The following is a 24,209-nucleotide window of genomic DNA, read 5'->3' on the forward strand; positions in this document are numbered from 1 at the left end:
TGTGAGCCAGGGGCTGCTGCGAGGCTGAGGGGAGAAGGGGGCTGTCGGGAAGCATCAGGCACTCTGCGTTTGGCACCTGGCGTGGATCGGAGCGCCCTGCTCGGATCCCGCCCGGGGGAAGCGGATCCTGCCGTGTGTGTCAGCCAGCACAGCACCTGGCGCGCCGGCCCCGCTCAGCCTCCCACATCCTGCTGGCATCACACACGGCAAAATGTCAGCAGCGTTTATTGCGCTCAGAGAGGCTCTGCTGGCCTCCAGGAGGGGATGTTTCAGGTCTTCTGATGCAATCCCCGATCCTTTTTGTTAGGGATACACTTTCACACACCGTGTGATTGCCCGGAAGCTCCCTGCCACAGGATACGGGCTCCATGGGATCAACAAAATGTGTCTGCGTTTGGTGGGGACTGAAGACACTCAAAGTGCTCTCTTCAGAATAATAGAAATTAAAAAATCATATCTGCTGCCTTCTGCCAGAGGCAAAAAAATCCATCCCAGAGCCTGAATGAGTGTTGAACCCTTTTTTTCCCATGTGTCAAGGGCTCCTAGCTGGGTGATGGGCAGGAGTGGGATGTGGCTTGGAGCAACCTGGTCTAGTAGAAAATGTCCCTGCCCATGGCAGGGGAAATGGAACAAGATGACCATTAAGGTCCCACTGAACCCAAACCATCCTGTGATTCTATGAAAGCTCCGTGGCAGTGCTTTATGCCAAAAGCTGTATCTCACTCTGAAGCACTTCACACTGCCCTCATCAGAGAGGATCTCCTGGTGCATAGAGCACTGTTCAGTGTGCATTGGGCACCCCTGTGCCTGACCAGCACCTTCTCCAGGGCATGAGTCCTCACACTCCTGCAACTCTGCGGTGAGGAGGCTTCCCTGGAAGCTGAGCCCATGATGCATGTGGACACCTGCATGCATTGGAAAGTAAGTCCATGCCAGCACTTTTCATGAGCATGTTGGTTGCGTTCCTTGGGGCATCACAAGCCCTCCTTGCTGAGGAGAAAGTGGTGGCTGGGACAAGGGTGAAGGCGACTGGAGCAGAAGTGGTCAGTCAGAGACTGTGAGGTAGTGCCATGTCCACATGTTCCTCATTTGCTTTTTCAACATTCCCTCCCTGCTCCCTGCACTAATACTGGATCCCCAGTGGAGTCATTGATGATGTTCTTGCACCCCTCCTTTCTCCCACGCACCTCACAAAATTTTTGGACTATCCAGGCGGGACAAACACAGCTCGTTCCCTGCCCGTGCAAGAACTGCTCCAGCTGGCTTTTCCAAATGCAGCCAGGCCAGCCACAGCTCAGAGTTATCTGATGGCCACACTCAGCAGCCAAGCCCCTGAGCCCTTCCCACAGACCTTTCCTGCCACAACTGGAAGGGCCTGGGCTGTGCTGGGGAGCCAGCTGGCACCTGGCTGGGTGCGTGGGTAGTCCTCAGAGCCTGAGATGCCACCAGGAGCTCAGGTGGGGTGCTGTGCAGCCCTTCCCATGGCGTCACTCAGCAGACTGGTGTGGGTGGCCCGTGGTGGCCTCTGGAGAGGCGGTGCCCTGCACCCTCCTCTCCCTCGGTCTGTTGCTGTTTCGTGTCTCGCACTGTCTCACCCTGCAGAGCCTCACACAGACTGTCTGACCTTCATCACCAGCTTGGCACCAGGAGTTACCTGACCTGCTCCTGAATCATCTCTGCACGCAGCCGGGAGCAGCAGCCTCCAGAAAATGGATGTACCTGCTGCCATCCACCCAGATCACAGGGCTTGGGAGCTGCTTTGAAGCTCCCCAGGTGGGAATTGGCTGCCACTGCTTCACTCTTGCACGTTTTCCTCAGCCACATGCTTGGAAGCCTGAGGGACCCTGATGGGACCGCCCAAAGCAGCCACATTCCAACCTCAGCCCCACTCCTGTAGAGACCTGGGACACCCTGATCGTCTTTGCCTCTCCAGCATTTTGTCCTCCTTCTCTGACACCCCCACACAGCTGCAGGAAAAAGATGTTCTCCCAGTGCATGACCCAACCACCTCTCGGCAGAATTGGAAGGGCTCCTGGAGCCAGGCCACTGGAGAGGAAAGACCACTCCCTGTACTGGACCTGCTCCAGGCTGGAAGGAGAGACAAGCTGCCTCGGCTGCAGTAATTAAATCCTTCGCCCGAATGAGAGAGAACATCCCATCCTCCCCACTGCCCCCACAGTGCTGCAGTGTGCAAGTCCCTGGCATCACTAGGCAAGCACATCAGTCATCCCCCAGGTGGGTTAGGCTGGACTTAAGTTGCTTGGGCTCTGTCCTTGCTGTGTCCGAGCCTAGGCGGGGCTCCCAGCTCCTCTGGGTCAGCTGTCCAAAAACTCCCACCATGCTGACCTAACCTTTTGGATCTGCTAACCCATGTCTGAGCACCTCAGCCTGGCTGCCCTGAGCCTGGGGGAGGCAGGAGAGAATTCCTGGTGTAGACTGAGCTGGGTTAGACACATCCTTGTGCTCACCAATGCACAAAGGCTGCAGGATGGGCAGGAAAAAGAAGAGGCAAACCCATGGAAGACAGGACAATTGCTATCCTGCAGCACCAAGAACTGGGCATCAATGTGTGTTATTTACTGAGTCAGCACCTGCTGCCGGGAAGGGACAGGTGTTTCCTCCAGACCAGACCAAAATATCCCTGGCTTTCCCCTGTCTTGGGAAGAAACTCTGGTCCTGTTGGCTTGACTCAGCTTGTCTGGGATCAAGCACCATTATGAGCTCACTGGCTGCCCACCTGGCCAGGTCACCTCCATCCTCCTGCAGCCCCACCAGTTCCCAGCAGGTCTGCGCTGGTGACGGAACCTCCGTGGAGGGTGTGCCCCGGGTGCCAGCATGGCTCTCCTGCCCGGAGGCACCAGGCTATCTCCACCTTGCTCCCATCTCATCCCTGGGGACCCAGGGGGGCTCAGGACTCACACAGCCCCCACCAAATCTGCCTCCCCCTCCCCCATAAGCCAGCCCCCCTCCCCGGCAGAGCTGCGCTTCCCGCCTGCCTCTGCACGGGCATAGCTCGGCCTTTCTTCCTTTTCATCCCTTTCTCCCTCCCTGAATGCGCTTTGCTTGCTTTGGCGGCGCGGGGCAGGGAGAGCCCCTCTCCCCCCTCGCTCCCGGGGATCCCCCCGGCAGATGGGGCCGGGATATGAATGTGCACACAGTGAAGCCCCTAAGAGGATTTGCTGGTGCCCCTTTCATTGCGAGCCTTTGTGTGCTGCTCCACTGCGGTGGGACGCCCCCGAGTTCTCCCCCGGCTCCTCTCTCTTCCACTCCAGAAGAAAAGAAAGTGCCTATAAAGGCCTTGTTTGTCCGACTTGTTTGAGAGGACCATATTGCTGTAGGTGCCGCGGGTCCCGGCGTGACAGCGTCGCCCCTTTGAGAGCGGGTGACGTGCGGCTCCCTCCTGGGAGGGTCCGAGCGGGCGGCTTAGCCAGGCGCTGGGAAAAAGGGTTTCAGTTGCATTTCAATGTCCATTGAACCCTGAATCCCTGCCCATGGTTTTTCCAGTGGCTCTGCAGACAGACAAAGCCATGGAGGAGGAGGCTGGGAAGATGCTTCGTGTCCAGCAGTGGGTGAAGGACCTGCTACACCGCCCCCCCCCAAAATCCCATGCCGGAGAGCTGAACAGGGTTCAACGCTGCTTTTCCAATGACACCTAGTGGTAAAGCCAGGGAAGGAGGAAAACGTCGGCCGGGTTTTCCTGGCTGAAGCACGGCATCTCCCGCTGCGGCATTTTGCCCTTTGTATGGCAGCAGACAGCCCCCAGTGAAGAGGGAAGCACAAACAAGCTGCACAACAGCCTCGGCAGCCCCGAGATGTCAGCCAGCCCACCCCGAAACGTGCGCTGCTCCCTGCGCCTCGTCCCGGGTTTTCAGGGGCCCTGGAGCAGATGTCTGGGCTGGAAATGGAGGTGCACAGCAGCACTCCGATCTTGTCCTCCTTGGGTCGCCAGCTGCTCAGAGGCAGGTATGTGACACACGTGGGAGGCCTGGGGATATTCCCAGTGCAGGCAGGGTGCTCGCAGCAGCAGCCACAGGCAGTGACCCTGCGGCACAGAATATGGCTCCAGGGATGCTCCCAGGGCATCTCACCCCAGCTAAGGTGGCTCCCAGGACCTATGGTGGTCTTGGCAGGGGGCTGATGGGGTGGCCAAAGCTAAATGACAGCATTGGCTTTTATTTAGGAGGAGCTTCCGTACTTCACCAGACCCTGGAAAATCCACTCTGGAGAGCACACACTGGAGAGGTTGGTCATTAATGTCCCCTCTACACCATTTCAGAGCCATTTCTTACTGCTCACTACACACCAGAGCACCCACACTGCTGGACATGAACTGCTGATGGATGTTGTCCCAAGCCAAAGGGGACCATGGAGCCTGAATCCTCTCTCGCCCAGCCTCTTCTGCAGCAGATCACCTTGGCTTCCCTGGCACAGGGAGCTCAGAGAAGCTGTGGCTGCCCCATTCCTGGGAGTGTCCAAGGCCAGGCTGGACAGGGCTTGGAACAACCTGGTCAAGTGGAAGGTGTCCCTGCCCACGGCAGGGGGTGGAACAAGTTCTCCCCCAACCCAAACCATTTGGTGATTCTGTGACTTGGCACACAGGGCACGCATGAAGGATGCACCTGAGGGTGCAACAGGGAGCGAGAGCTTCAGGACCACACCGACAGCAGGATGAAGAGACCAGAAATACAAATGCAGGAGGTGGCTTTGGTGGTCCTGTGCAGAGGCAGAGCAGCTGTAACCTTCATGGAATCTTACAGCTTGTGCCCAGAGCTTGTGCCACACTGTGAGCAGCCGGACGTGCAGCTGAGCCCAGCCACAGCAAAACCATGATCAAGGAAAAGCCCACCCACATTTTAATGCTGGGAGAGAAAAACTGAGCAAAACCCAGCACACAAACAACTTTAAAAATGAAATACATTGAATCCACAGTCACTGAGACCAAAATGTGTTTATAATAAATTGGTGATGCTTCTGTCTGCCTGGGCTCAGGGTGCTCGAGTGCTCTGGTAAAGGTCCTTGGGGTCACCACTGCATAATGTTCAGGCACATCCAATGTTCCTGCACTGAATTTTATGGGAGGTAAAATAAAACAAGGGAAAAGGCAGAAAAAAATGGAGAATGCACAGACCGTGAGAGATCACATCCTTTGGGGGCCATAGGATGATGAAGAAGCCTGTCCAAACGAGGAGGACAAGCCTCCTGGATAACCTTCAGGTCACCTCTTCCTTCTCAGTCATGCTCTCTGTTGTCCTCTGAGGTCACAGCCTGGCAAATGCCAGGAGTATCCCTCTCCATGGCCTTTTGGGACAGTCATTGGTGGCTGCATGTTAGAGCTGGGAAGGCAGAGTTGCTACAGCATTTCCCAAATTCTCCTGGCATTAGTTTCTCCTTCAAAAAGGCTTTTCTTCCCTCCCTTTCCCTGCTCAGTGGGGTCTGAACAAACACCAGTAGTTTCAGCTCCTTGCTCTCCAGCAGCTTGAGTGACCCATGCAATGGAGGGGGAGGCTGAAGGACTGAGGCAGAACTGCCAGGACTCATCCTGAGCCTGGGGCAGAGTTGGAGCAACTGTGGTGGATCCGCATGGATGCCAAAAAGAGAAATCCATCTACTCCTGGCCATCCAGCCCACCCCAGGAAACCATCCAGTGCTAGGGAGGGCCAGCTGATGCTTGTCTTTCTCCAGGGAGGAGGTACCCAGGGTGACCCATGCTCTTCCACCACATGCTGAGGGACCATGCTCCTCTGCAGGCAGCTGGTGACACCAGTGGCAGGACCCCCCTGGAGCTCTGCAGAGCTCAGGTATCACGACAGGAGCAGAGCCCAAGTCTCAGTGGCTGCTGGGGCCTTCCCATTGCTGGTGCCATGTATAGCCTGGAGGTCTCCAGGAGCCAAAACTGTGCATGAGCCCTCATGTTCCCAGAGCCTGACTCTCTGCCCAGCCCTCATGGACACCCCCAGGCTGCAGGACTGGATGTGTGACACAGGGTCACCTCACACAGCAGAGGACATCAGGCCATGCAGCCCATGGCAGGGGTGCATCCCCGAGAGTCACTTAGAGAAGGGCAGGGTTGTCCAGCTCCCTCCCAGGGATGTGCAGGGCTGTCCAGCTCTCTCCTGGCTCCCCTGGAAATGCCACCGATGACCCGTTGCTGTTCCTGTCACCTCGGTGACTACACATGCCAACACCCCAAACAAAAGCACTCCTGGCACTTGATGGGAACAGAAGGGAGCACTGGGCAGTACCACACAGCCCCTGCAGAGCTGCCACCCAAGCCCTCACCCCAGAGCTCCAGCCCCTGCGCTTTCCAAGGCAGCCAGGACAGCAGGCTCACAGATATTCCTTGTTCACAAACCAGATGGGAATTCCAGGTATGTGTCCATGCATGCTTCACGCATTTCCCTAGGGACCCTTCTTCCGCACATGGCTATGTCTTCCTGTGCTGTGGGCTTCAAGCTGCCTTACTTGATTTTTTCCCCTCTGTATGTAAATGCAACATTTTAGGGCAGAGTGAGGCTGTTAAGAGCAATCCCGGCCTCTTCCACCCCGGCACTGCCTGCCCAGCCTGTGCATGGCTCGGGCCCTGCCTGCTGGAAGCGTGTCGTGCTCTGGACAGTGTCTGTGTGTTTTGTGTTGGTGCCTGTGTCCCGTGTGACAATTCCTGTGAGCCTCCAGCCCGCCTTGTGTGAGGCACATGGGTCCGTTTGTGACCCGATGGGGCTGGGGTTCATCTCAGCCTCTCAGCCTGTACAGCAAACCGAGGGCTGAAACCCACACACGGCTCCAGCGGGGCGGAAAGGACGGGGTGTGGAACAGAGCTGGGCTGTTCCCCCTGCGGGGAAACTGAGGCACTCGGGGGAGGGTGTGGGTGTGTCACTGATTTGTCCCCAGTCATTGATTTGTCCCCGGATACTGCCAGGAGCCAGTAGTGGAAGAAAAAAACGTTTGCCTTTCCTTTTTCTTGGAGAAAACCTTTGGAGAGGAGAGCAGGGCTCTGTGAGGCTCTCCCAGACCTGCGTTGTCACAGCTCCAGCTGTTTTGGGGATTTTGCCAAGAGCCCGGTCCTGCATCACAGCAGAGGATCCCCAGCATGGCAAAGCATCCCCATCACGGCAGAGCATTCCCAGAGTGACAGAGGATCCCAATCGCATCACAGCGTTCCCAGAGTGACAGAGGATCCTCAGCGCGGCAGAGAATCCCGCATGGCTCCTGGTCTCAGTGGGTGAGGGACAAACCTGAGTTCATTGCGGTGCATCCCTCAAGGGGTTAAGGACATGCGCGGGGCCAGGCCGGCCCAGGCCGTGCTCCCATCCGTGCCTCCCGCAGCCTCTCGCGCATCCTCTCCCGCATCCCCTCCCGCCGCTGCGCCGGGGCGGCACCGGGGAGAAGCCGCTCGGCGCCGGGCGCAGGAGGGCGGGAGGCAGCGGGAAGCGGAGCGGAAGGAGCCGAGCCCCGACGTCCAGGCGATCTGTGCCTGGAGCTGAACCAGGCCAGGCTTCTCATCCCGCACATCCCCATGGAAACCTCGGCCCCGCCGCCCCGCCTCGCACCGCGCCGATTGTAGGTCACCGGTGGCCGCGCGGGTCCGGGGAGCCAGGGGGACTGTCCGGGGGGGGGGGGGGGGGCCTCCCTGACACCCAGGGGCACCTGCCCAGGCTGCCAAAGCTGCGAAAGGAGGGATTGAGCCCTTCCTCCCACCTCCGCCCGCACCCACCCCTCTCCGCAGCATCAGGAATCCCCGGCAGCATCCCCTGGCTGCATTCCCGGGGATCATCCCCAGGCAGCATCCCCACGCCCCCGGATCCAGCCCCGGGAGCATCTCTGCCCCCCTGGTCCAGCCCTGGGAGCATCCCAGCCCCTCGATCGAGCCCGGAGTGCGTGGGGTGCCCCACCACGGGGGGCTGCAGCCGCAGGATCGCCCCCACCCCACCCCGGTTCTGTGGTCTTTCCTCTCCTGCGCCCCCCCCCCTCCCAACCCCCCCCCCCCAGCACGAGTCCCCTGAATGCTCCATTTGAAGCTAATTCCGGCTGAAATCTGGTTTGCTTTCCAACGCTGCTGCTTTAAATTGGAGAGATTGACCTTGTAGCAGGAGGTGACATGCAGATGCACATCAGCAGCCCGTCAGAGCGGCGGCGGGGGCTGGGGGGGTGCGGAGCCGCCTCGGGGACACGCCAACTATTTTATGAGTAATTTAATATCTGGAACACAGACTTTTCATTCCCAGAGATCTGCTGGGGAAAGAAAGAGCCTTTCTGCAGCCCCGAGAAGGCTGTTCCTCATAAGGAGGCAGAGCAGAAAAAAAAGGGCTGGGATTTAACTCCTTGGTGGCCAGCCAGCGCAGAGCCTCCCGGCTCCCGGTCCCTGCAGAGGGCCAGGAAAAGAAGGAATTCCCTGCGCAGCTCTAAGTGGGAGACAAGCCAGGCTGTGTTGCTCCAGGCAAAAGAAGCAATTGCTCCTTCCCATTCAAATTCAAATGCAAGCCTGGGTGAGGGTGGGGGAAACAAATTTACCAGCAGCCCTGAAGTGAGATTTGGAGCTGGTGTCTCAGCTCCCTTCCCCGTCCCAGACTGGTTTCTGTTGTATTAAACTCCACAGGAGCCTCCCTGGGGTTGGGATCGCCCTGCAGTGGAACCAGTGCACCCAGGGGATCCATGCAGGGAGCTCCCACCCTGCTGACGGTGAAGCCACCGTGTGTGACTTCAGTATCCACCAAAGCTGCGTTGGTGCTGCTGTGTCCCGTTGGTGCTTGGTCCCAGCAAGCATAACCCAGTGTCCTGTCCCTGTAATGCCCCTGCCCAAAGCATTCCAGCATCTTGGCACAGCACTGAACCCACGCAGGGATTCCCATGCGGCTCCTGCATGTTATTATGGTTTGGAGAAGGGGAGGGAAGGAAGAACACAAAAAAATCCCCCAGTATTTCACTGCACAGCCTGGCCCAAGAGCAGAGGTGACTGTGGAGAGCAGCCACCAGCCTGGCAGCAGCAACTGTGGCTCAGAGCTGGGAGGCTGAAGGGAAGGAAATGCTCGAGGGCTGCTCAGGAGGGAGCTGCTGCCAAGGGAAAGGCCTCCCTGCATCGAGGAGCAGCATCATGAGCTACATGGGAGAAGGGCTGTTTGGAGGGGCTGGCATGGGAGGCTGATCTGGGAGGCCCTGTTGGGCAGCCTGGCTGGTGCTGCCAGCAAGGACCAAGGCCAGGCAAGGATGGTTTAGGAAGGGTTCTTCCTTGGTTAGCAGGTACTGGGAACTCCTGGGCTCCGTGCAAACAGATCAACACCTCGGCAACTCCGTGGTGTGTGCTGGTGGTGTTAGACCAGACCGTGGCACTGACATCCCTGGCTCTGCCTCACTGACAAACAGCATGGTTGTGATTTCATTCCTCCAGCTCAGCTTAATTTCCACAAATACTGACAGGCACACCCATTTTCCACCATATCAGATCTGCCAGAGTCCTGCTTATGCCGAGACTGGAGCTTTGGCACAGAGAAAACCTCCAAACCCTCAGTTAGATAATACAGGAGAAAGCTCCATGTGATTTTCTTGCTGATCCCTATTGCTCTGTGCCTGGGAGCAGGAAGATTTTATTTTAACCACCCACCAGCTCTATTGGTGTCTCTGCCCACAGCTGTGCTCCTGGTTTGCTCTCTGTCCCCCTCAGTGGCCTCCAGCACCGACAGACCAAAGCACCCCATGGCTTCTCAGCAAAATACTGACATCCCTAAAACTGCTGAAGTCACCTAGAAACACCTCCTGCCCCAACTTCAGCATCTGCTGAGCATCTGGTGGCCTTGGCCTGGGCACAGCCCAGCCCTCGGTGGTGGCCTGACACCACAGGTGAGGGTCACAGCACCACCTGGTGAAGGAAGGGCCGTGGCTGGGCCCTGGGGGGGGACTGCAGCTGCCCTGAAAAGAAACCCCAAAGGGAGTGACGAGGAGCAGAATGTGCATGTCAGGGGACAGCTGTGGAGCACACACAGAGCAGGGGGAGCGTGCACAGGGCAGGGGGAATGTGCACAGGGTGGGTGCAGACAGGGTGAGTGTGCACAGAGGGGTGAGTGCACACACAGCACAAGCAGGAGAGTGCCCAGAGCCCCAGACCAGCTCTGTCCATCCTGGGTGAGGACAGACCCCGCAGGTTTATTCCCAGGTGCAGCCATGCCAGGTTGAAGCACTGGGCTCAGGCACCCATGGGGAAGGTGTAAGGAATTAATTAAATATACAAATTGGCCCTTTCCTGAGTGACAGTGACCATGGCACTGCCCTGACCCACCCTTACCACCCACAGCACTTGACCGTGCTTGGGTTTCTCTCCAGCTCTCCTGTTAATGGTTGTGTTGTTCCAAGATTGCTCTGTTTCCACGGAATAATGAATCCTGGACCAAAGAGCAGGGCAGGAGGTTCAGAAGCAGGACTGGGTTGGGTTGGTCCTGCTACTCCTGGGAGCACCAGGCAGGACAGGTGGGACTGCCAGCACAGCACCCAACCACCCAGGTGCTTTGATTTTCCCCAGCGTGGCCCTGAGCAGCACAGGGGTCTGGCAGAGGGACTGATTGCTGCGCACAGGAGGAAGCAGTTCCAGCTCCTGTGCATGGTCCCACGGGAAGGGACATTTTGGCTCTGGCCTCAGTGAGTGCTGTAACAGCTTGAGAGGAGGGGGCCCCTGCAGCTGAGGGGGTGCAGGCTGGGGCTTTGGGGCTTCCTACAGGGTCAGGAACGTGCTGCCCACCCCGAACTGCCTGGGAAGAACTGAAGGGTCGTCTTGCATGGACCAACACCAGCCCCAGCACCTTCTGGGCCCCTTTCCTCATCCATTTTGGATACCCAAGCGGGTGTGCTTAGTGGCAGCTGAGGGGGAGCAGGCAGCTGCCATCCCACGGAGCCACCACCAGAGATGGCATTGCTGGGTGCTGGCTGAGACTCGTGGCATGAAACGATGCCCTCTGCACCTCTGGGCAACAATTCCCTCTTCTCTTTTAGGCAGCAGTGCCTTCTGCACCTCTGCACCTGTAGGTGGCGATTCCCTCTGCGTCTTTGGGAAGCAATTCCCTCTGCACCTCTGTTTCCCAGCTGTGTAAGCACTGTGAGCTGCACTTACAATCCCTGGTACCTGCACTGCCCTCTGACTTTCCCCAGGCACAGCCAAGCCCCCAGAACCCCTTCGGCTCGTACTGGTGTTAGGTCAGACATCCATTTTAAAAATAACACCAGCTTTACACCTTTTCAAAAATCAAAAATTATTATATCCATTACCTGGAAAGGCAGAAAGCTTCCCCTTGGTGTCCAGCAACATCCCAGGTCCCTTCCTGTAGAGCTTTCTGCTGCCAGTGCCTCGCACATGGGGTTGTCCCATGCCAGAAGAAGGACTTTGCATTTGTCTCCATCAAATATCAGTGGGCTTCCGCCAACTCATTTTCCAGCCCTTCAGAGCTCTTGGAATGGCAGCCCTGACCTCCAGTGTATCCCTGCTCCTTGGTACAGCGTCTCCTACCTGCTGAGGGTTCAGGAGGCTCAGCCAGTGTGTGTTACCAGCCCTGTTTTGCGGGTCAAACACCTGCTCTTTTCCTCCACCTGCCTTGCCCAACTCAGTTTTATTTGTGATGCTGCATGTCCAGCTGTGAAACACCGTGGGTTTGGTGGCTGCACTGTAAAGGCCATCCAGTGCTCCGGCAGCGGGGGAACTTCAGAATGCGACACCCAACGCCTCTGCTCAGTCCTTCCAAGAGCAGCAGAGGCTGGGGACACGGGCGGCTGCACCCCGGGGGACAGAAGCCACAGATTGTGCCGCACGAAGGATAAAGCTCCGAGGTGGTGAGGAGGAGGAGCAGCAGATAGAACCGGGCTAATCCTGCCCGCTGCCTCCTCCCAGACCTTGTGGGCACAGCTGAGCCCCTCGCGCTGCCCGGCGCCGGAGCTGCGCCCGCCCGGCCGGGGAGCGAGGCTGCTGCCGCTGCCAGGTGAGGGCTGAGCCAGTCTCCAGTGCCACCTGCCGGCAAAGCGCCCCGGACACTGTCCTGCGCTGGGGCACGGACACCTGAGCAGCCCGGAGCTGGGGGGCCTGGACGCACGAGCAAACCCGGAGAGCTCAGGGGTGATGCTCCGTAAAATTCTGTCCATATCACACTCACCTCCCCAAGACCTCTTATCATCATCCTTTCCATCCAGATCCTTTCAAATCCCAGATTGCCCGAAAAATTCCTGAATGCCCCATGTCCACCCCCACGGGCTGGGCTGGGGGCTGCAGGCAACCCACCCACGTGGGTGCAATGCTGGGTTGTCACCTGCCCCGGGGCCAGGGGTGTCCTTGGGCTCCTCAGCTTTAATTCCTCTGGACATCCCTGGGTCCACAGCTCTGCCATTGATCAGGAGCAGTCTGGGAGGGCTCGGCTGTGCTCTGGGACGTGTCGGTTCTGTGCTGGGGTTTGGAGGCTGTAATGGGGGTGTCCTCCACACCCCATCATGGCATCCGGTTGCCCACGCTCACCCGCCCCACCTTGTCACAAGCTTTGACAATCTTCTGTGGGTATTTCTGTCACCACCACCCCAAAAAAATGTCCAAGAGAGGTTTGTGTCCCCAGACCCTGCCACTGTCAGGACTCTCCAGTACAGCACCATCTCCAGCATCTCCCCACACACCACCAGTACCCAGTGGCCCACATTTTCCCACTATGTCATGTGTCCTGCCCCCTGCTAAAGGCTGAGCTGCTTCTCCATGCTTTCCTAACCCTGGGCTGGGACCCTTTGGGTGGCTCTGGAGGGAGATCCTCGGCCTGGTCTGCTGCAGGAACTGCATGGCTTGTCTGGCTCTGCTCACCAGCAATGACATGCTAATAATCCTGGGCTGCATCCAAGGGGGCAAGAACCAGTGCCCTGGGTATGTGAACATTATTTGGGAGGAAAAAGGTAAATCCAAGACAGAAAGAGACCAATAGTGCGAAGAGCTGTCATTTATTGTGCAAGAATGGCAGCAATGTGCTTCGAGCACCAGTTTGGGAGCAAAGAGTTTCCAGGGGAGTCCTCAGCTCTGCAGGGTCTGCAGAGGTGGGCTGCAGACACAGCTCAGTGGGCTAAGCCTCCGGGAAGATGAGGAAGCCAGAGAAGATGCTGTCGGACCCTTCCAGCCCCACCAGGGAGTTCTTCTCTGTTGGCTCCAGCCAGACAGACTCGTTCATGGCCATCTTGAGGACCACACCACCCGTGGTCACCTGGAAACTGCTGTGCACGAAGTCACAGAAGGTCACCACCTTGTCGCCCCTGCTGCCACCCCGGCCCTTTTTGATGTTGAGGCACAGGTTGCCCCGGGAGGTGACGTGGTAGGTGAAGTAGTAGATGCCGGGCACGCTGCAGGTGAAGCGGCCGTAGCGGTTCTCGTAGTGCCCGTTCTCGTTGGTGATGATGCGGTCGAAGCGGACGGGCTGCTCCCGGCGGGGGTAGGAGCTGATGCTCCTGGCAGCGGAGAACGCAGACTTGAAGGTGACCTTGTAGTCACCAGGCTCCCCCATGGGGCCAGGCGCTCCCCTGCTACCTGGTAAGCCAGTTTGACCTGGGGGGCCCATGGGACCGAACTTCCCAGGATGCCCCGGTGGTCCCGGGTCTCCCTTCTCCCCTCTCTCTGCTCCACCCTGGCCAGGAGGTCCTAGGAAGGAGAAGGAAGAGTTGTTGTGGTCACAGCCAAGCCCCACTTGTCTGCAGAGGGACCACAGGCAAGGAAACCTGTGCTGGGTGTGGGTCAGTGGACACCCCTGCTGAACATGTGTGACAGACCTTGCTGTCATCCCCCTCCTTCCCCAGGTTCCTTGGGATGCTCCTTCACCCCCACCTGACCTCAAAGAACGGGTGCAAATGGGTTGCTTTCCCAGGACCATGTGCCTGGCACTCTTTCCCTGCTCTTGGCATTCACAAGACAATGTTTTACCCACCTGCAGCCTCTTCCTTACCTTGCTCACCCTTTGGGCCATTCTCCCCATCCCTGCCATCGCTGCCAGGCTGTCCTGGCAATCCTGGAATGCCTGGGACGGTGCCGTAGGTCCTGCAGAGCGTGGCACTGGCAAGCTGCCCTCCAGCCAGGCAGATCAGCATGGCCCACATGGTCCACATCTGTGGGAGCACGGAATGGTGTCGGGGGGCTTTCCTGGGTGGTGGGAGGGCTGGGGAAGGCACTCTGTGCTGCTCTGAAAGATGGTGACTGCAAGCACGTCTGGGTAGTACCATCAGGGAGGGAAAACAAAGGACCAGAACCCTTGGGCAAGGCAGGGCTTGTCAGTGTCTCGTCACTCTTAAATGCCCAGTTTACAAGTGCCCACAGCTTCAGCCATGTGAGTATTTGGGGTGGGTTATCTCAGAGATCTGATATCCAGCGTGGCCGTGCTGCTCCCCTGGGGGAGAAATTCCCCATCCCATCTCAGGACCACACTTGCACGGTAAAATCTTTCCCCCACCAGAGCAGTTTCGTCATCTGCAAGGGAATGGCTCTTGCCTTCCATCAGCATGTCTGAGGGACAGCACTAGTCCTTAAAAATGGCAATGAGCCCCCAAACCTCCCTCCTCCATCCCACAGGCTCCCCCTGTGTCCTGTCCCACAGCTGCTCCATCCCAGAGGCATTTCTGTATCTAGCAAGCCTTACTGGGACAGTCATCTGGGCTTCTTCCATCCCTGGGGACTCACCTTCTTCCTGCCCTCCCTGCCCAACTCCTTCCCCCAGATCCTTGTGTGGGTACATGTGGACAAGCACTGGGCATTTGGGGGCTGTATCTGGACATCACATCACCCAGCCACAACTCCCCCACCTCAGGTGGATTTTCCCAGCTCTGAAGCTCTGGTGCCAGCAGGACAAAAGGTTGGTGAGTTGGATCCTCCAGCCACAGCTGCTCTGATTTGGGTGCAGCAGGTATAAGGACAGATCCACAGGCTCCCAGCCCAGGGCCATCGGAAGACAAGAGCTTCTCAGAGCAGGAGAGCACCCCCAGGGCACCTTTCAGACTGATGCACCTTTCAGTCCCTGATCACCCTTCTGGAACTCTGCCATCTCTACTTCTATGCTTTCCTTCTTCCAGGTGTAGCAGGAGGGGTCAGGGTCCCATCAGGTACCTCCACCACCCCCAGCCCAGCACCTCCACCCCCTGTTTCTCTTCTGCCCCAGGCCACAGGGAAATGCCAGCAATGCAGGTGACTGTCACCCTGCCGGAGCTGGGTTCCCCACGTGCTCCTGCCTGCGGGGGGAAGCTTGGGCTCAGTCTTGCTCTTACCTTGGGCTCCTTGTTGCTCGGGTGGGGAGATGGAGCAGGACACACCAGCGTCCTGCTCGGAAATGCCCGCGAGGAGAAGCAGAAGTTTTCTGCAAGGGTTATTGTGAAAGGATCTGGGACACATCCCCTTTTTATCTTTAGCTCCTGCCCTTTTTCTGTGGCGGTTTCATATCCTCCACGGATGCTGTTGTCAGCTGAGCAGAACAAGCCATCCCCAAATAGCACCCCGAGCCCCTCCAAGCCATGGCTCTGCCCTGCAGGGTCCTGCTCAGGGGTGCTTGCTATGGGGAATGCTGTTGGGAGCTCCAGACGAGTTTGGGGTAACCCACCAGGGCTGCAGAATTGTGCATGCACTCAGCCAGCACCCCTCAGGCTGCTCCACACGCTTCCAGCTCTGCAGGCCCAGGGGCTGCTGCAGGGTCTCAGCATCCATCACCTCGAGTCCCTGCTCCTGACTCTCCTGAATGGGAAATGATTTTACCCTGTGGGAAAAGCATTCCCAGTCCTGCTCTGGCTACTGCCTTGTGGAGGCGAAGAACAGGATGTTCAGAGAGGTGACCTCCTGTTCCACCCTGCAGTGTGTGACACCAGGAGAAATCCCTGTTGGGTTTTGGTGGGTTCTGCAGCCTCCACAACCATGAGCTTCTTTGGTCTGGCTCAGGAAGGCCAGAGTGCTTTCCCTGCCCCATCCTGGTAAGAACCCCGGGGACATCCCAGCCATGGTGCTGGGGTCTCCTTTGCAGTCTGTGCCCCCGTGGAGCTGGATTGCTTTGGAGGCAAGGGGAGTATCAGGGCCCTGCTTGGAGGAGTCTTGGTGCCCTCCTGGTAGGGGTGGTGTGGGGGCACGGGGACCATCCAGTTCCTGCAGCAGCCAGGGATCCCACCCCCCGTGCAAAGCTGGCTGTGGGTGGGGTGTGATGGTCTCTGATGCTGAGCACGGCCCAGCCGGTGAGGCTCAGGGACACGCTGATGCCACGCAGAAGGCCAGATGTCACATGCACGTGTGCACACCACAGAGAGGTAGGACATGGAGGAAACAACACACTGCACCAGGTGCACTGGGGAAGGTTTTATTGACACTTTCCACAGCCAGGTCATGGCATAGGGGTTGCTGCAGCCTGTGCCAGGACACCTGGCTGAACCTGGGGCAGCCCAGGTGGGGAGGGGAGAAACACAGAGAGACCTCTGAGGTAATGTGGGATTATCAGGGGGGATGCACGTGGCAGTGCCAGCAGGACCAGGAGCTCGGCACCATCACTCTGGGCGCAGATGCATCCAGATGTGCCTGTTCCCCTTGTGCAGCAGCTACCAGTGCTCAGCCCCCAGACCCGGGGGGTGGGTCTGGCTGCTGGCATTGACCCCCTCCCTGCAGAGAAACTGGGAGCATCAGGAAGAGCCCAGCAGTGAGCAGTGTGTTCAGGGAAGGTAGAAGCAGTCGGGGTGCTGGGGTGGGCTCTGCTGATCCTCTAGTCCGGGAAGAGCAGGAACCCTGAGAAGATGCTGTCGGAGTTGGCGATGCCCACCATGCCGTTGTAGTCATTCACTCCCAGCCAGACCTCGTCCGCAGCAGCCAGGTGGAGCAGCGTCCCCCCTGAGCTGACCTGCATGGTGTTGGTTTTGTGGTCGCAGAAGCTGGCCATCCTCCTCTGGTTCTTGTGCAGGATGACGCAGAGGTTGGCTGTGTGGGAGCTGTGGAAGACGAAGTAGTAGACCCCGGGGAGCCTGCAGGTGAACTTGCCCGTGGTGGTGTCGTAGTCATGGTTGGTGTTGGTGATGACGGTGTTGAAAACCACGGGGACGTTCTTCAAGGGGTACTGGCTGGTCTGCCTCGTCACTGAGAACGCTGACTGGTGCTTCTGCTTGGAGCTGCCTGGCATTCCCGGGGGCCCGGCTATGCCCACAGTCCCAGGGATTCCCCTTGGACCAGGGGCCCCAGGGGGGCCAGGCTTGCCTGGAGGTCCAGGGAAGCCTGGTTCCCCTTTCATGCCCTTGGGCCCTAGCTGTGTAGAAGAAGCTGAGATACCTGTGGGGTGGTGAGGGGTGAAAAGGAGTCAGTGTCAATGGCAGGGTGTGGGGAGAGGCTTCTCTAGCCCCTTCCCTTGGGCAGGAGAGTGCTGTTGCCTCTCTCCACCTGACCACAGAGGATGCTCTCCACAGCCTGCAAACCAAGGCAGACCAGCCATGGAGGACTCAGTGTCCCCCTGGAGCAGCCCGTGTGGTTTCCCTTCTTGCTCACTCACCTGGCTCCCCTTTGGCTCCCTTCAGCCCATCCCGGCCATCCCTGCCTGGCACACCCGGCATGCCTGGCAGTCCTGGAGCTCCATAGCAGCTGTGAGGGTCTTTTGCAGTCACAGCAGAGCCCAGATTCAGGAGGAGGAGGGTGAGAGCCAGACAGAGCTGCTCCCAGAATCTCTTCTCCATTTTGATGTTCTGTAGCACAGAAAGAAAAAGAAAGTTCTGGAGTGAGGGGCCAGGGCAGGGCGGCTTCCAGGACATGGAGAAAAGGAGACTGGATGCAGCAGGAACACCTGGCTGCCATGGGTGTGTCCTCAATGTCCCACCCATTCCCACTGCAGGGCAGTGGGGAGGTGGATATGTGGAGATGGGCCCAGGGCTCATCTCCAACCCCCGGGCAGCCCCTGATGGCACGGGGTGGTTGCACTTTCAGTCTGGATGGAGCCATGAGGTCTGTGGTACCCATGGCCAGCCCCAAGCCCATGGTCAGCCCCAAGCCCTCCGAGTCCAGTGTCCCCAAACGCTGGCAATGCACACGCCACTGCAGACCGTCACCCCGCGCTGCACCGAGGCTGGAGCTCCCGGCACACAGCTGATCTCCCTCCTCCTCCAGCAGCAGCCTGACTGTCCTGGCTCTGGCCATCAGGAGCAACCCTTCCATCAGCTGGTGCGTTCTGTCTCCATAACATGGAGCCTGTGTGCAGCCTGATGGTGCCTCTGTCTCCTTCCTTTCCTCCTCCTCCTCCTCCTCCTCCTCTCCCATCCACGTCCTCCTCCCACTCTCCCCCTCTCCAGCACCGTGTCATGCTGCTGGACCCCCAGTCCCACCCCCGAGACACAGGCCGTGCAGCACCTCTTACCTCTGCTGGGGACCAGGGCAGGGAATCCGTGCTGCTGGTCCCTCTGGCTGCGTGGTCACTGCCAGCACAGCGCGGTGGGGCGGCTCCCTGACACCCTCGCAGAGGAAGTCACAGAGTTAGGAAAGGGCAAAGGGCCCTTGGGAACACAGAACCCCCAGCTGTTCCCACCCAAATTTCACATCCTCCTGCCCGATGGTTTCTGCTGAGCCAGCGCTTTCTTGGCTGTCCAGCGAAACCTGTACTGGTGCCACTGCAACAGGAAGGGCTGGAAGGAGAGAGGTGGGACACAGCTCAAAGAGATGCAGCACAACCCCCCAAGCCACTGCAGGGAATAGCCCCTCCAAATCCCCTGCTTTGCCTCTAACTTCCCTTGTTTCTGAGCAGAAGGGCAGCTTGGGAGCAGAGCCTCAGGCCAACTCCAGCGGGATGGAGATGTCTGTGGCACGGATGGGCTGCTGCAACGTCACTGCCTGGCTCTGATGGAAGATGCTGCACCCCTAAATGGGACTGGAGAATGTTTCCCCTTGAGAGGTTCTGATCTGCACCTTTCCCCATGCCCCACCAGCTCTGCTGGGTGCTGGACTCGGTGAGGCCCCGAGGTCCCTCACTGGGGTGTTGCTCCTCACAGGTGACCAAGCCTCCTCCTCAGTGCTCCAGGAACGGGGATATTTGAGTGCCCAGTGTTTGTGGAGCAGCTCTCCTGAGGAGCAGTCTCAGGGTATGGCATCTGATGTTTCCTGACCAGCCCAGCCTGCTGTACCTCCCTCTCATGTCACCCCAACAGCTCACAGCTGGTGGAACCTCACAGCTCCACCACCATCACGCCACAACCCCATCAGTGCCCCAATGTCCCTGTCCCTCCTTGCTGTAATGCCAGAGGACCACAGCTGCCTTTTGTCTTCTCGGGAGAGTTTGGGTGCCAGCACGGGACCATGTGGGTGAGGTGCAGCATCTGCTGCCTGTGTTTTCCCCTGTAGGACAGCTGCCCTGGGCTCGGCAGAGAAGGACACACATAGCCCTGTCCCAGAGGTTTCTTATTCCTCCCTGGAAGTGTCAGCTCTGATTGGACACTCCATTCCCTCCTGTCCTTCTGCCTTTGAAGGACAAGCTGGAATCATTTCTCTCCCTGGGAAGCTTGGGAAGGGGTCCAGGATATTGATGGTTTGGGGAAAATGCATGAGTAGAAAAGAAAACCCAAGGAGCAGTGGTAGAAGAAGCGTTTATTTATACTGATGGGGAGGATGTGACAGGACGTGTCCCGGTGCCAGGAAGGCTTTTGCAGTGGTTAGTGGGGCAGAAGCAGTGGCAGGCAGTGATTTTCCCACTCAGGATCAAAGACCCACAGCTGATGACAGCTGGGAGTGGAGCTTGAGTGCCCAGGAGGAGAAAGGGATGAGAGTCCACAGCCTCCAGGACAGTGTGGGCAGGCTCAGCGTGGTGGTGACTGCTGCAGTGGTGACCCACAGCTTGGCCAGTTGTGACATTGGCGGAAGCACAGGACACATCAATTTGGGACCATCCCCATGTGCTGTGGCACTAAAGCATCCCACACACCCACAGGGGAGCAGCCAGGCAGGCAGACACCCCACAATGCTGTGGGAGTCCCTCAGGCTGTCTCTGGGGACACCAGGAACCCGCTGAAGACGCTGTCGGCCTCAGAGCCGCTGTAAATGGAGCTGCCCCGGGCAGGGTCGGTGGTCAGGGACACCTGGTCACCCGTGGCCAGGCTGAGCACGCTGCTGCCCGAGTTCACCTGCAGGATGCCGTGGCTGTTGTTGTCGCAGAAGCTGACCACGCGCAGCCTGTTCTTGGTGATGCTCAGACACAGGTCGCCGCTGGACACCACCTGGTAGGCGAAGTAGTAGAGCCCGGGAATGCTGCAGGTGAACTTCCCGGTCTGGGGACTGTAGGAGTTCTCCTGGTTGGTGATGATCCTGTCAAACACCACCGTCGTGCCTGCGCGCGGGGGTGACAACCTGGAGGCGGAGAAGGCAGGACGCGGGTGCTCCAAAATATCACCAGCTATCCCTTTTCGTCCCGGCATCCCTGGCAGCCCTGTCATTCCACTAGGGCCGGGTGGGCCAGGTATGCCAACCATGCCTGGGAGGCCAGGAGGCCCTGGTTCGCCTGCATCCCCTTTGGGTCCCTTGGTGCCTGTGCTTGACGCTGGTCTCCCTGGGGACAAGTGGGGAGGAGATGGAGTTCACGCACATCTGGCATCTCCTGAGCTGCTCCCACAGCCCAGGATGCTCCTGTAAGAGGCTCCCAGGCCCCCCCCCCTTCCTCTTACCTGGCTCTCCCACATCACCCTTCTGCCCTGGCCTCCCATCACGGCCAGGGGCTCCAGGGGAGCCATTCTTGCCATCCGGTGCCTTACACACTCCATCCTCCAGCAGGGCCATGCCCAGCACTGCTGCCAGGGTGCTGGCTGCCAGCAAGAATCCGGGTTGCATCCTGCCTCCTGCAGCACAGGGATGAATTGGGGATGGAGGCAAACACACAGATGAACCTTAGTCACAGATGTGCAGGTGCCCTCATCAGATGCATGCACAGATCTACTGCATTGTCCAGTATGGGTAAGCAGACACCTCATGCAGTGGTGGAAATAACTTCCTGGAAGGGTTTTGAGACTGTTTCCTCATGTGATCTGAAATCACTGATGTCGCTAAAAACCTCTGACATGCCCATGGCAGAGCTGTGGGATTGAAAAGCCCAGGATGTGGAGCATGACACAAACCCTTTGCTACATGTCCTGGGCATGGGTGGGGGCACCTGATATGCCTGTAGAGGAAGTTTATTCCCGTCTTGGGGCAGAAGCACTGCTGTGGGGGGCAGTGGTCCCATGGGATAGAGAGCACAAGGGAGGAAAGGATGCAAAGACACACGACAGGGATAAACAGGAAAGGGCAAAACAGCAAATGGGATCTGAACCTCCAACATGCAGAGCTGGGAGAGAGGACACCAACCTATCCCAGAACCTGAGGTTCTCAGCCTGGTACAAGCCTGCAGAGCCCAGTGATGTCCACAACCACATAGAGCAAGGACAGATTACTGCAGCTCCCTCTCTTCTCCCCTGCCATCATCTTCTCCCTGTTTTCCTACTTTGAACCCTTGTGGAGGGGGCAGTGAAGAAAGAAGGAGGACAGGGAGCAAGGACTGGAAAGTGGTGGCAGGAGAGGAGAGTGTCCCCAGCTGTTAGTGGCGACTTACCTCGGTGCAGGGGCTGAAGACAGAGCAGTGTGAGCAGCAGCTCGGTTTGCTGGAAGCTCTTCTCTGGGAGTAGGGAGGAAGAGAAGAGGGGTGGGAAGGATGAACTTGCATGCGCTGTGATTTGCCTGGTTGGAGAAGGGATGTAATGCGTTTCACTTTCTCTCTACAGGAAAGAAACTTGTTCCCCTTTCCACGCCTGACTCTGGCTTTACTGGAAACAGCCTGGTCAGCAAGAGTGCAGGACTGCTGGGTGCCCAGCCTGGCCCAGCAGCACAGTCCCCACAGCTGGTGGTGACTGGGCACAAAGCAACATGACTTCAGGACACCCACAGGCTGCTGAGATGGCAGGAGGGGACAGGGGTGGGAGCACCAGGTGTCACAGCCACCCAAGGGATACTTGGGGCAGCCCAGGGATCACCCTTGGAGGTTTCTGCTCTGCGTGATGGGTGGTGTGTGTCTGTCACTGGTACCCAGCTTTGTCATGGTGCTGCTGGGTGCTGACCCCTCCAGGTGCCCACCTTGGCACTGCACTCTGATGGAGCAGGGTCCAGCAAAGGGATCATCAGTGCCTGTGTGGTTCAGCTGGGCCTTGATTATTTAGGTTGGATATCAGGGAAAAGTTCTTCCTCCAGAGGGTGCTGGGCACTGCCTAGGCTCCCCAGGGAATGGGCACAGCCCCGAGGCTGCCAGAGCTCCAGGAGTGTTTGGACAATGCTCTGAGGCACAGGATGGGACTGCTGGGGTGTCTGTGCAGGGCCAGGAGTGGGACGGATGATCCCTGGGGGTTTCTTCCAACTCAGGATAGTCCATGGTCCAATGATCTCCTTCCCGCTGCCCTGCTTCAGGGCTTTGGGGACCTGGTGTCTGTAGTATAGTGGGAAAAGATGAGGGTGTCTGGCACTGACGATGCTCTCAGTCCCCTTTGGGTGACTGTGCCTTGCACCAGCCAGATCTGGGCAAACCCAGGAGCTGTGTGTGGCCTCGAGATCTGCCAAGTGAAACACCAGCACCTCCTATCGCTGAGTGCATGGAGTGGGTCCAGGGGTGCACATTCAGCTCTGCTAAAAAAGAGCCCCAAAACGCCACCAGTCCCCAAACCCCATCACATCAGGGACGGGAGGTGCCACAGTGACTCCAGCAGGTGGACATCCTTGGGACCCTGGGGACCAGCCAGGTCACCCCATGGGGGACACAGTGGGCAGTGAGGAGGAGCCTTCTCATCCATATCCCCTGGAGTGTCCTTTCAGGAGTCGTGTGACAGCTGCCCTGACCTTCATGAGGAAGAGGCCCCAGAGCTGGAGCTAGGGCTCAGGGGAGGATATCCAAGGAAAGAGGGCAGTAAGCAGGCCTGAGATTAGGGTGACTCCAAAATCAAGGGGGGGTTGGCAAACCCCCTATCCCTCCTGCCTTCTGCTTCCTGCATTCCCAAGGCAGGTGTTGCATCCTCAAGGCAGGTGTTGCATCATTTCCAAAACAGCTGAAAAAGGCGATGACCAAAACTCAGTCCAGAGACCTTTGCCAACAGAGATCTGTCACTCGGTCTTTAATTCATTGACTAGATGCTCGCTTAATGCAATATATTACAAATTTTTAATCAAAATGTCACCCCATAATAAATCAGATGCCCAGAAGAAATGTGATTTTATTTTATCAGCAGAGTACCCCTATCAACCTGACCTGTAACCGTGTCAAGACAAGATGACAGGTGAGCTTAAAGAACCTACCTTCCACCAAACGGTGCTTCTGGACAGTAATTGTATTTCTATCCTATTGCCCTTTCTTAATATACAGCTCAAACGAGACCACTCCATCATTTCATCCAGCATTGACTGATGGCTGTGTCCTCATGCTCTGTGTCCTTTGTCTTCTGCTGTCCCCTTAACCCCATTATAAATGCTGAATTACAGGGGCTGGCTGGGGGTTTCCAGCATCTCCTGGAAGCTGGTGTTGGCCTGGGTGTTCCCTCCTCCAGATCTGTGAGATTTCTGAGAAGTGTTTATCCCCACTCACTTAACTTCCAGAGTTGCTGTGGTCAAGCCAAGCTTTCCTCTCCCATCCTCTGAGCACGTCCTCCTCCTCTGGATCTGCAGCTGGGACATCCCAGACTGGTTTGGGTTAGAAGGGACCTTAAAGCTCTTCTTGTTCCACCCCTGCCACGGGCAGGGACACTTTCCACGCCCAGCCTGGCCTTGGACACTTCCAGGGATGGGGCAGACACAGCTTCTCTGGGCCACCTGCGCCAGGGCCCTCCCCGCTCACAGGGAAGGATTTGTCCCCACCATCCCCTCTGACCCTGCCCTCCGGCAGTGGGAAGCCACTTCCAGTGACAGCCGTGGCTCCAGAGGTGCCGGCTGCAGGGAGCCAGGCACGAGCACCGCACGGCGCCATCCCGGAGGCTTCTGCAGACCGCAGCTGCCGGCACCAACACGTCCCCGTGCCGGCACCAACACGTCCCCGCGCCGGCACAAACACGTCCCCGTGCCGGCACAAACACGTCCCCGCGCCGGCACAAACACGTCCCCGTGCCGGCACAAACACGTCCCCGTGCCGGCACAAACACGTCCCCGTGCCGGCACAAACACGTCCCCGAGCCGGCACCAACACATCCCCGCGCCGGCACAAACACGTCCCGCGCCGGCACCAACACATCCCCGCGCCGGCACC

General features: G+C 58.2%; 3 protein-coding genes across 4 annotated transcripts; all 3 read right to left on the bottom strand.

Annotated features, from left to right (window-relative positions):
* Window positions 1–12,923: 12,923 nt before the first annotated feature.
* C1QB (complement C1q B chain) lies at window positions 12,924–15,349 on the bottom strand. Its single transcript, XM_039564042.1, has 3 exons — window positions 15,241–15,349; window positions 13,932–14,091; window positions 12,924–13,630 (listed from the first exon to the last, which is right to left on the bottom strand). Exons 2-3 carry the CDS (start codon window positions 14,089–14,091, stop codon window positions 13,062–13,064), a joined length of 729 nt encoding a protein of 242 aa, XP_039419976.1. The 5' UTR covers window positions 15,241–15,349; the 3' UTR covers window positions 12,924–13,061.
* Window positions 15,350–16,289: 940 nt separating this feature from the next.
* On the bottom strand, window positions 16,290–18,442 carry C1QC (complement C1q C chain). Its single transcript, XM_010412468.4, has 3 exons — window positions 18,336–18,442; window positions 17,481–17,670; window positions 16,290–17,263 (listed from the first exon to the last, which is right to left on the bottom strand). The coding sequence occupies exons 2-3, from the start codon at window positions 17,659–17,661 to the stop codon at window positions 16,707–16,709; spliced, it is 738 nt and encodes a 245-aa protein (XP_010410770.3). The 5' UTR covers window positions 17,662–17,670; window positions 18,336–18,442; the 3' UTR covers window positions 16,290–16,706.
* A 1,094-nt stretch (window positions 18,443–19,536) lies between these two features.
* C1QA (complement C1q A chain) lies at window positions 19,537–21,678 on the bottom strand. 2 transcript variants are annotated; one of them, XM_039564041.1, is made up of 4 exons: window positions 21,567–21,671; window positions 21,009–21,030; window positions 20,626–20,796; window positions 19,537–20,510 (listed from the first exon to the last, which is right to left on the bottom strand). In XM_039564041.1, exons 1-4 carry the CDS (start codon window positions 21,654–21,656, stop codon window positions 19,942–19,944), a joined length of 852 nt encoding a protein of 283 aa, XP_039419975.1. In that variant the 5' UTR covers window positions 21,657–21,671; the 3' UTR covers window positions 19,537–19,941. The 2 variants fall into 2 exon arrangements, with proteins under 2 accessions (XP_039419975.1, XP_039419974.1); XM_039564040.1 differs by lacking the exon at window positions 21,009–21,030 and having other exon boundaries at window positions 21,546–21,678.
* Window positions 21,679–24,209: the final 2,531 nt, after the last annotated feature.

The sequence above is a fragment of the Corvus cornix genome, chromosome 21, assembly GCF_000738735.6.
Source record: "Corvus cornix cornix isolate S_Up_H32 chromosome 21, ASM73873v5, whole genome shotgun sequence".
NCBI lineage: Eukaryota > Metazoa > Chordata > Aves > Passeriformes > Corvidae > Corvus > Corvus cornix.

Coding starts and splice junctions, on each gene's coding strand:
- C1QB (XM_039564042.1), bottom strand. CDS start 14,091: ATGTGGACCATGTGGGCCATGCTGATCTGCCTGGCTGGAGGGCAGCTT. Junction 13,631..13,931: donor TGGCCCAAAGGGTGAGCAAG/GTAAGGAAGAGG, acceptor TCTCCTTCCTAG/GACCTCCTGGCCAGGGTGGA.
- C1QC (XM_010412468.4), bottom strand. CDS start 17,661: ATGGAGAAGAGATTCTGGGAGCAGCTCTGTCTGGCTCTCACCCTCCTC. Junction 17,264..17,480: donor GGGAGCCAAAGGGGAGCCAG/GTGAGTGAGCAA, acceptor ACCACCCCACAG/GTATCTCAGCTTCTTCTACA.
- C1QA (XM_039564041.1), bottom strand. CDS start 21,656: ATGCAAGTTCATCCTTCCCACCCCTCTTCTCTTCCTCCCTACTCCCAG. Junction 20,797..21,008: donor CTGCCATGGGCATGTCAGAG/GTTTTTAGCGAC, acceptor CCTGTGCTGCAG/GAGGCAGGATGCAACCCGGA. Junction 20,511..20,625: donor GGGTGATGTGGGAGAGCCAG/GTAAGAGGAAGG, acceptor ACTTGTCCCCAG/GGAGACCAGCGTCAAGCACA.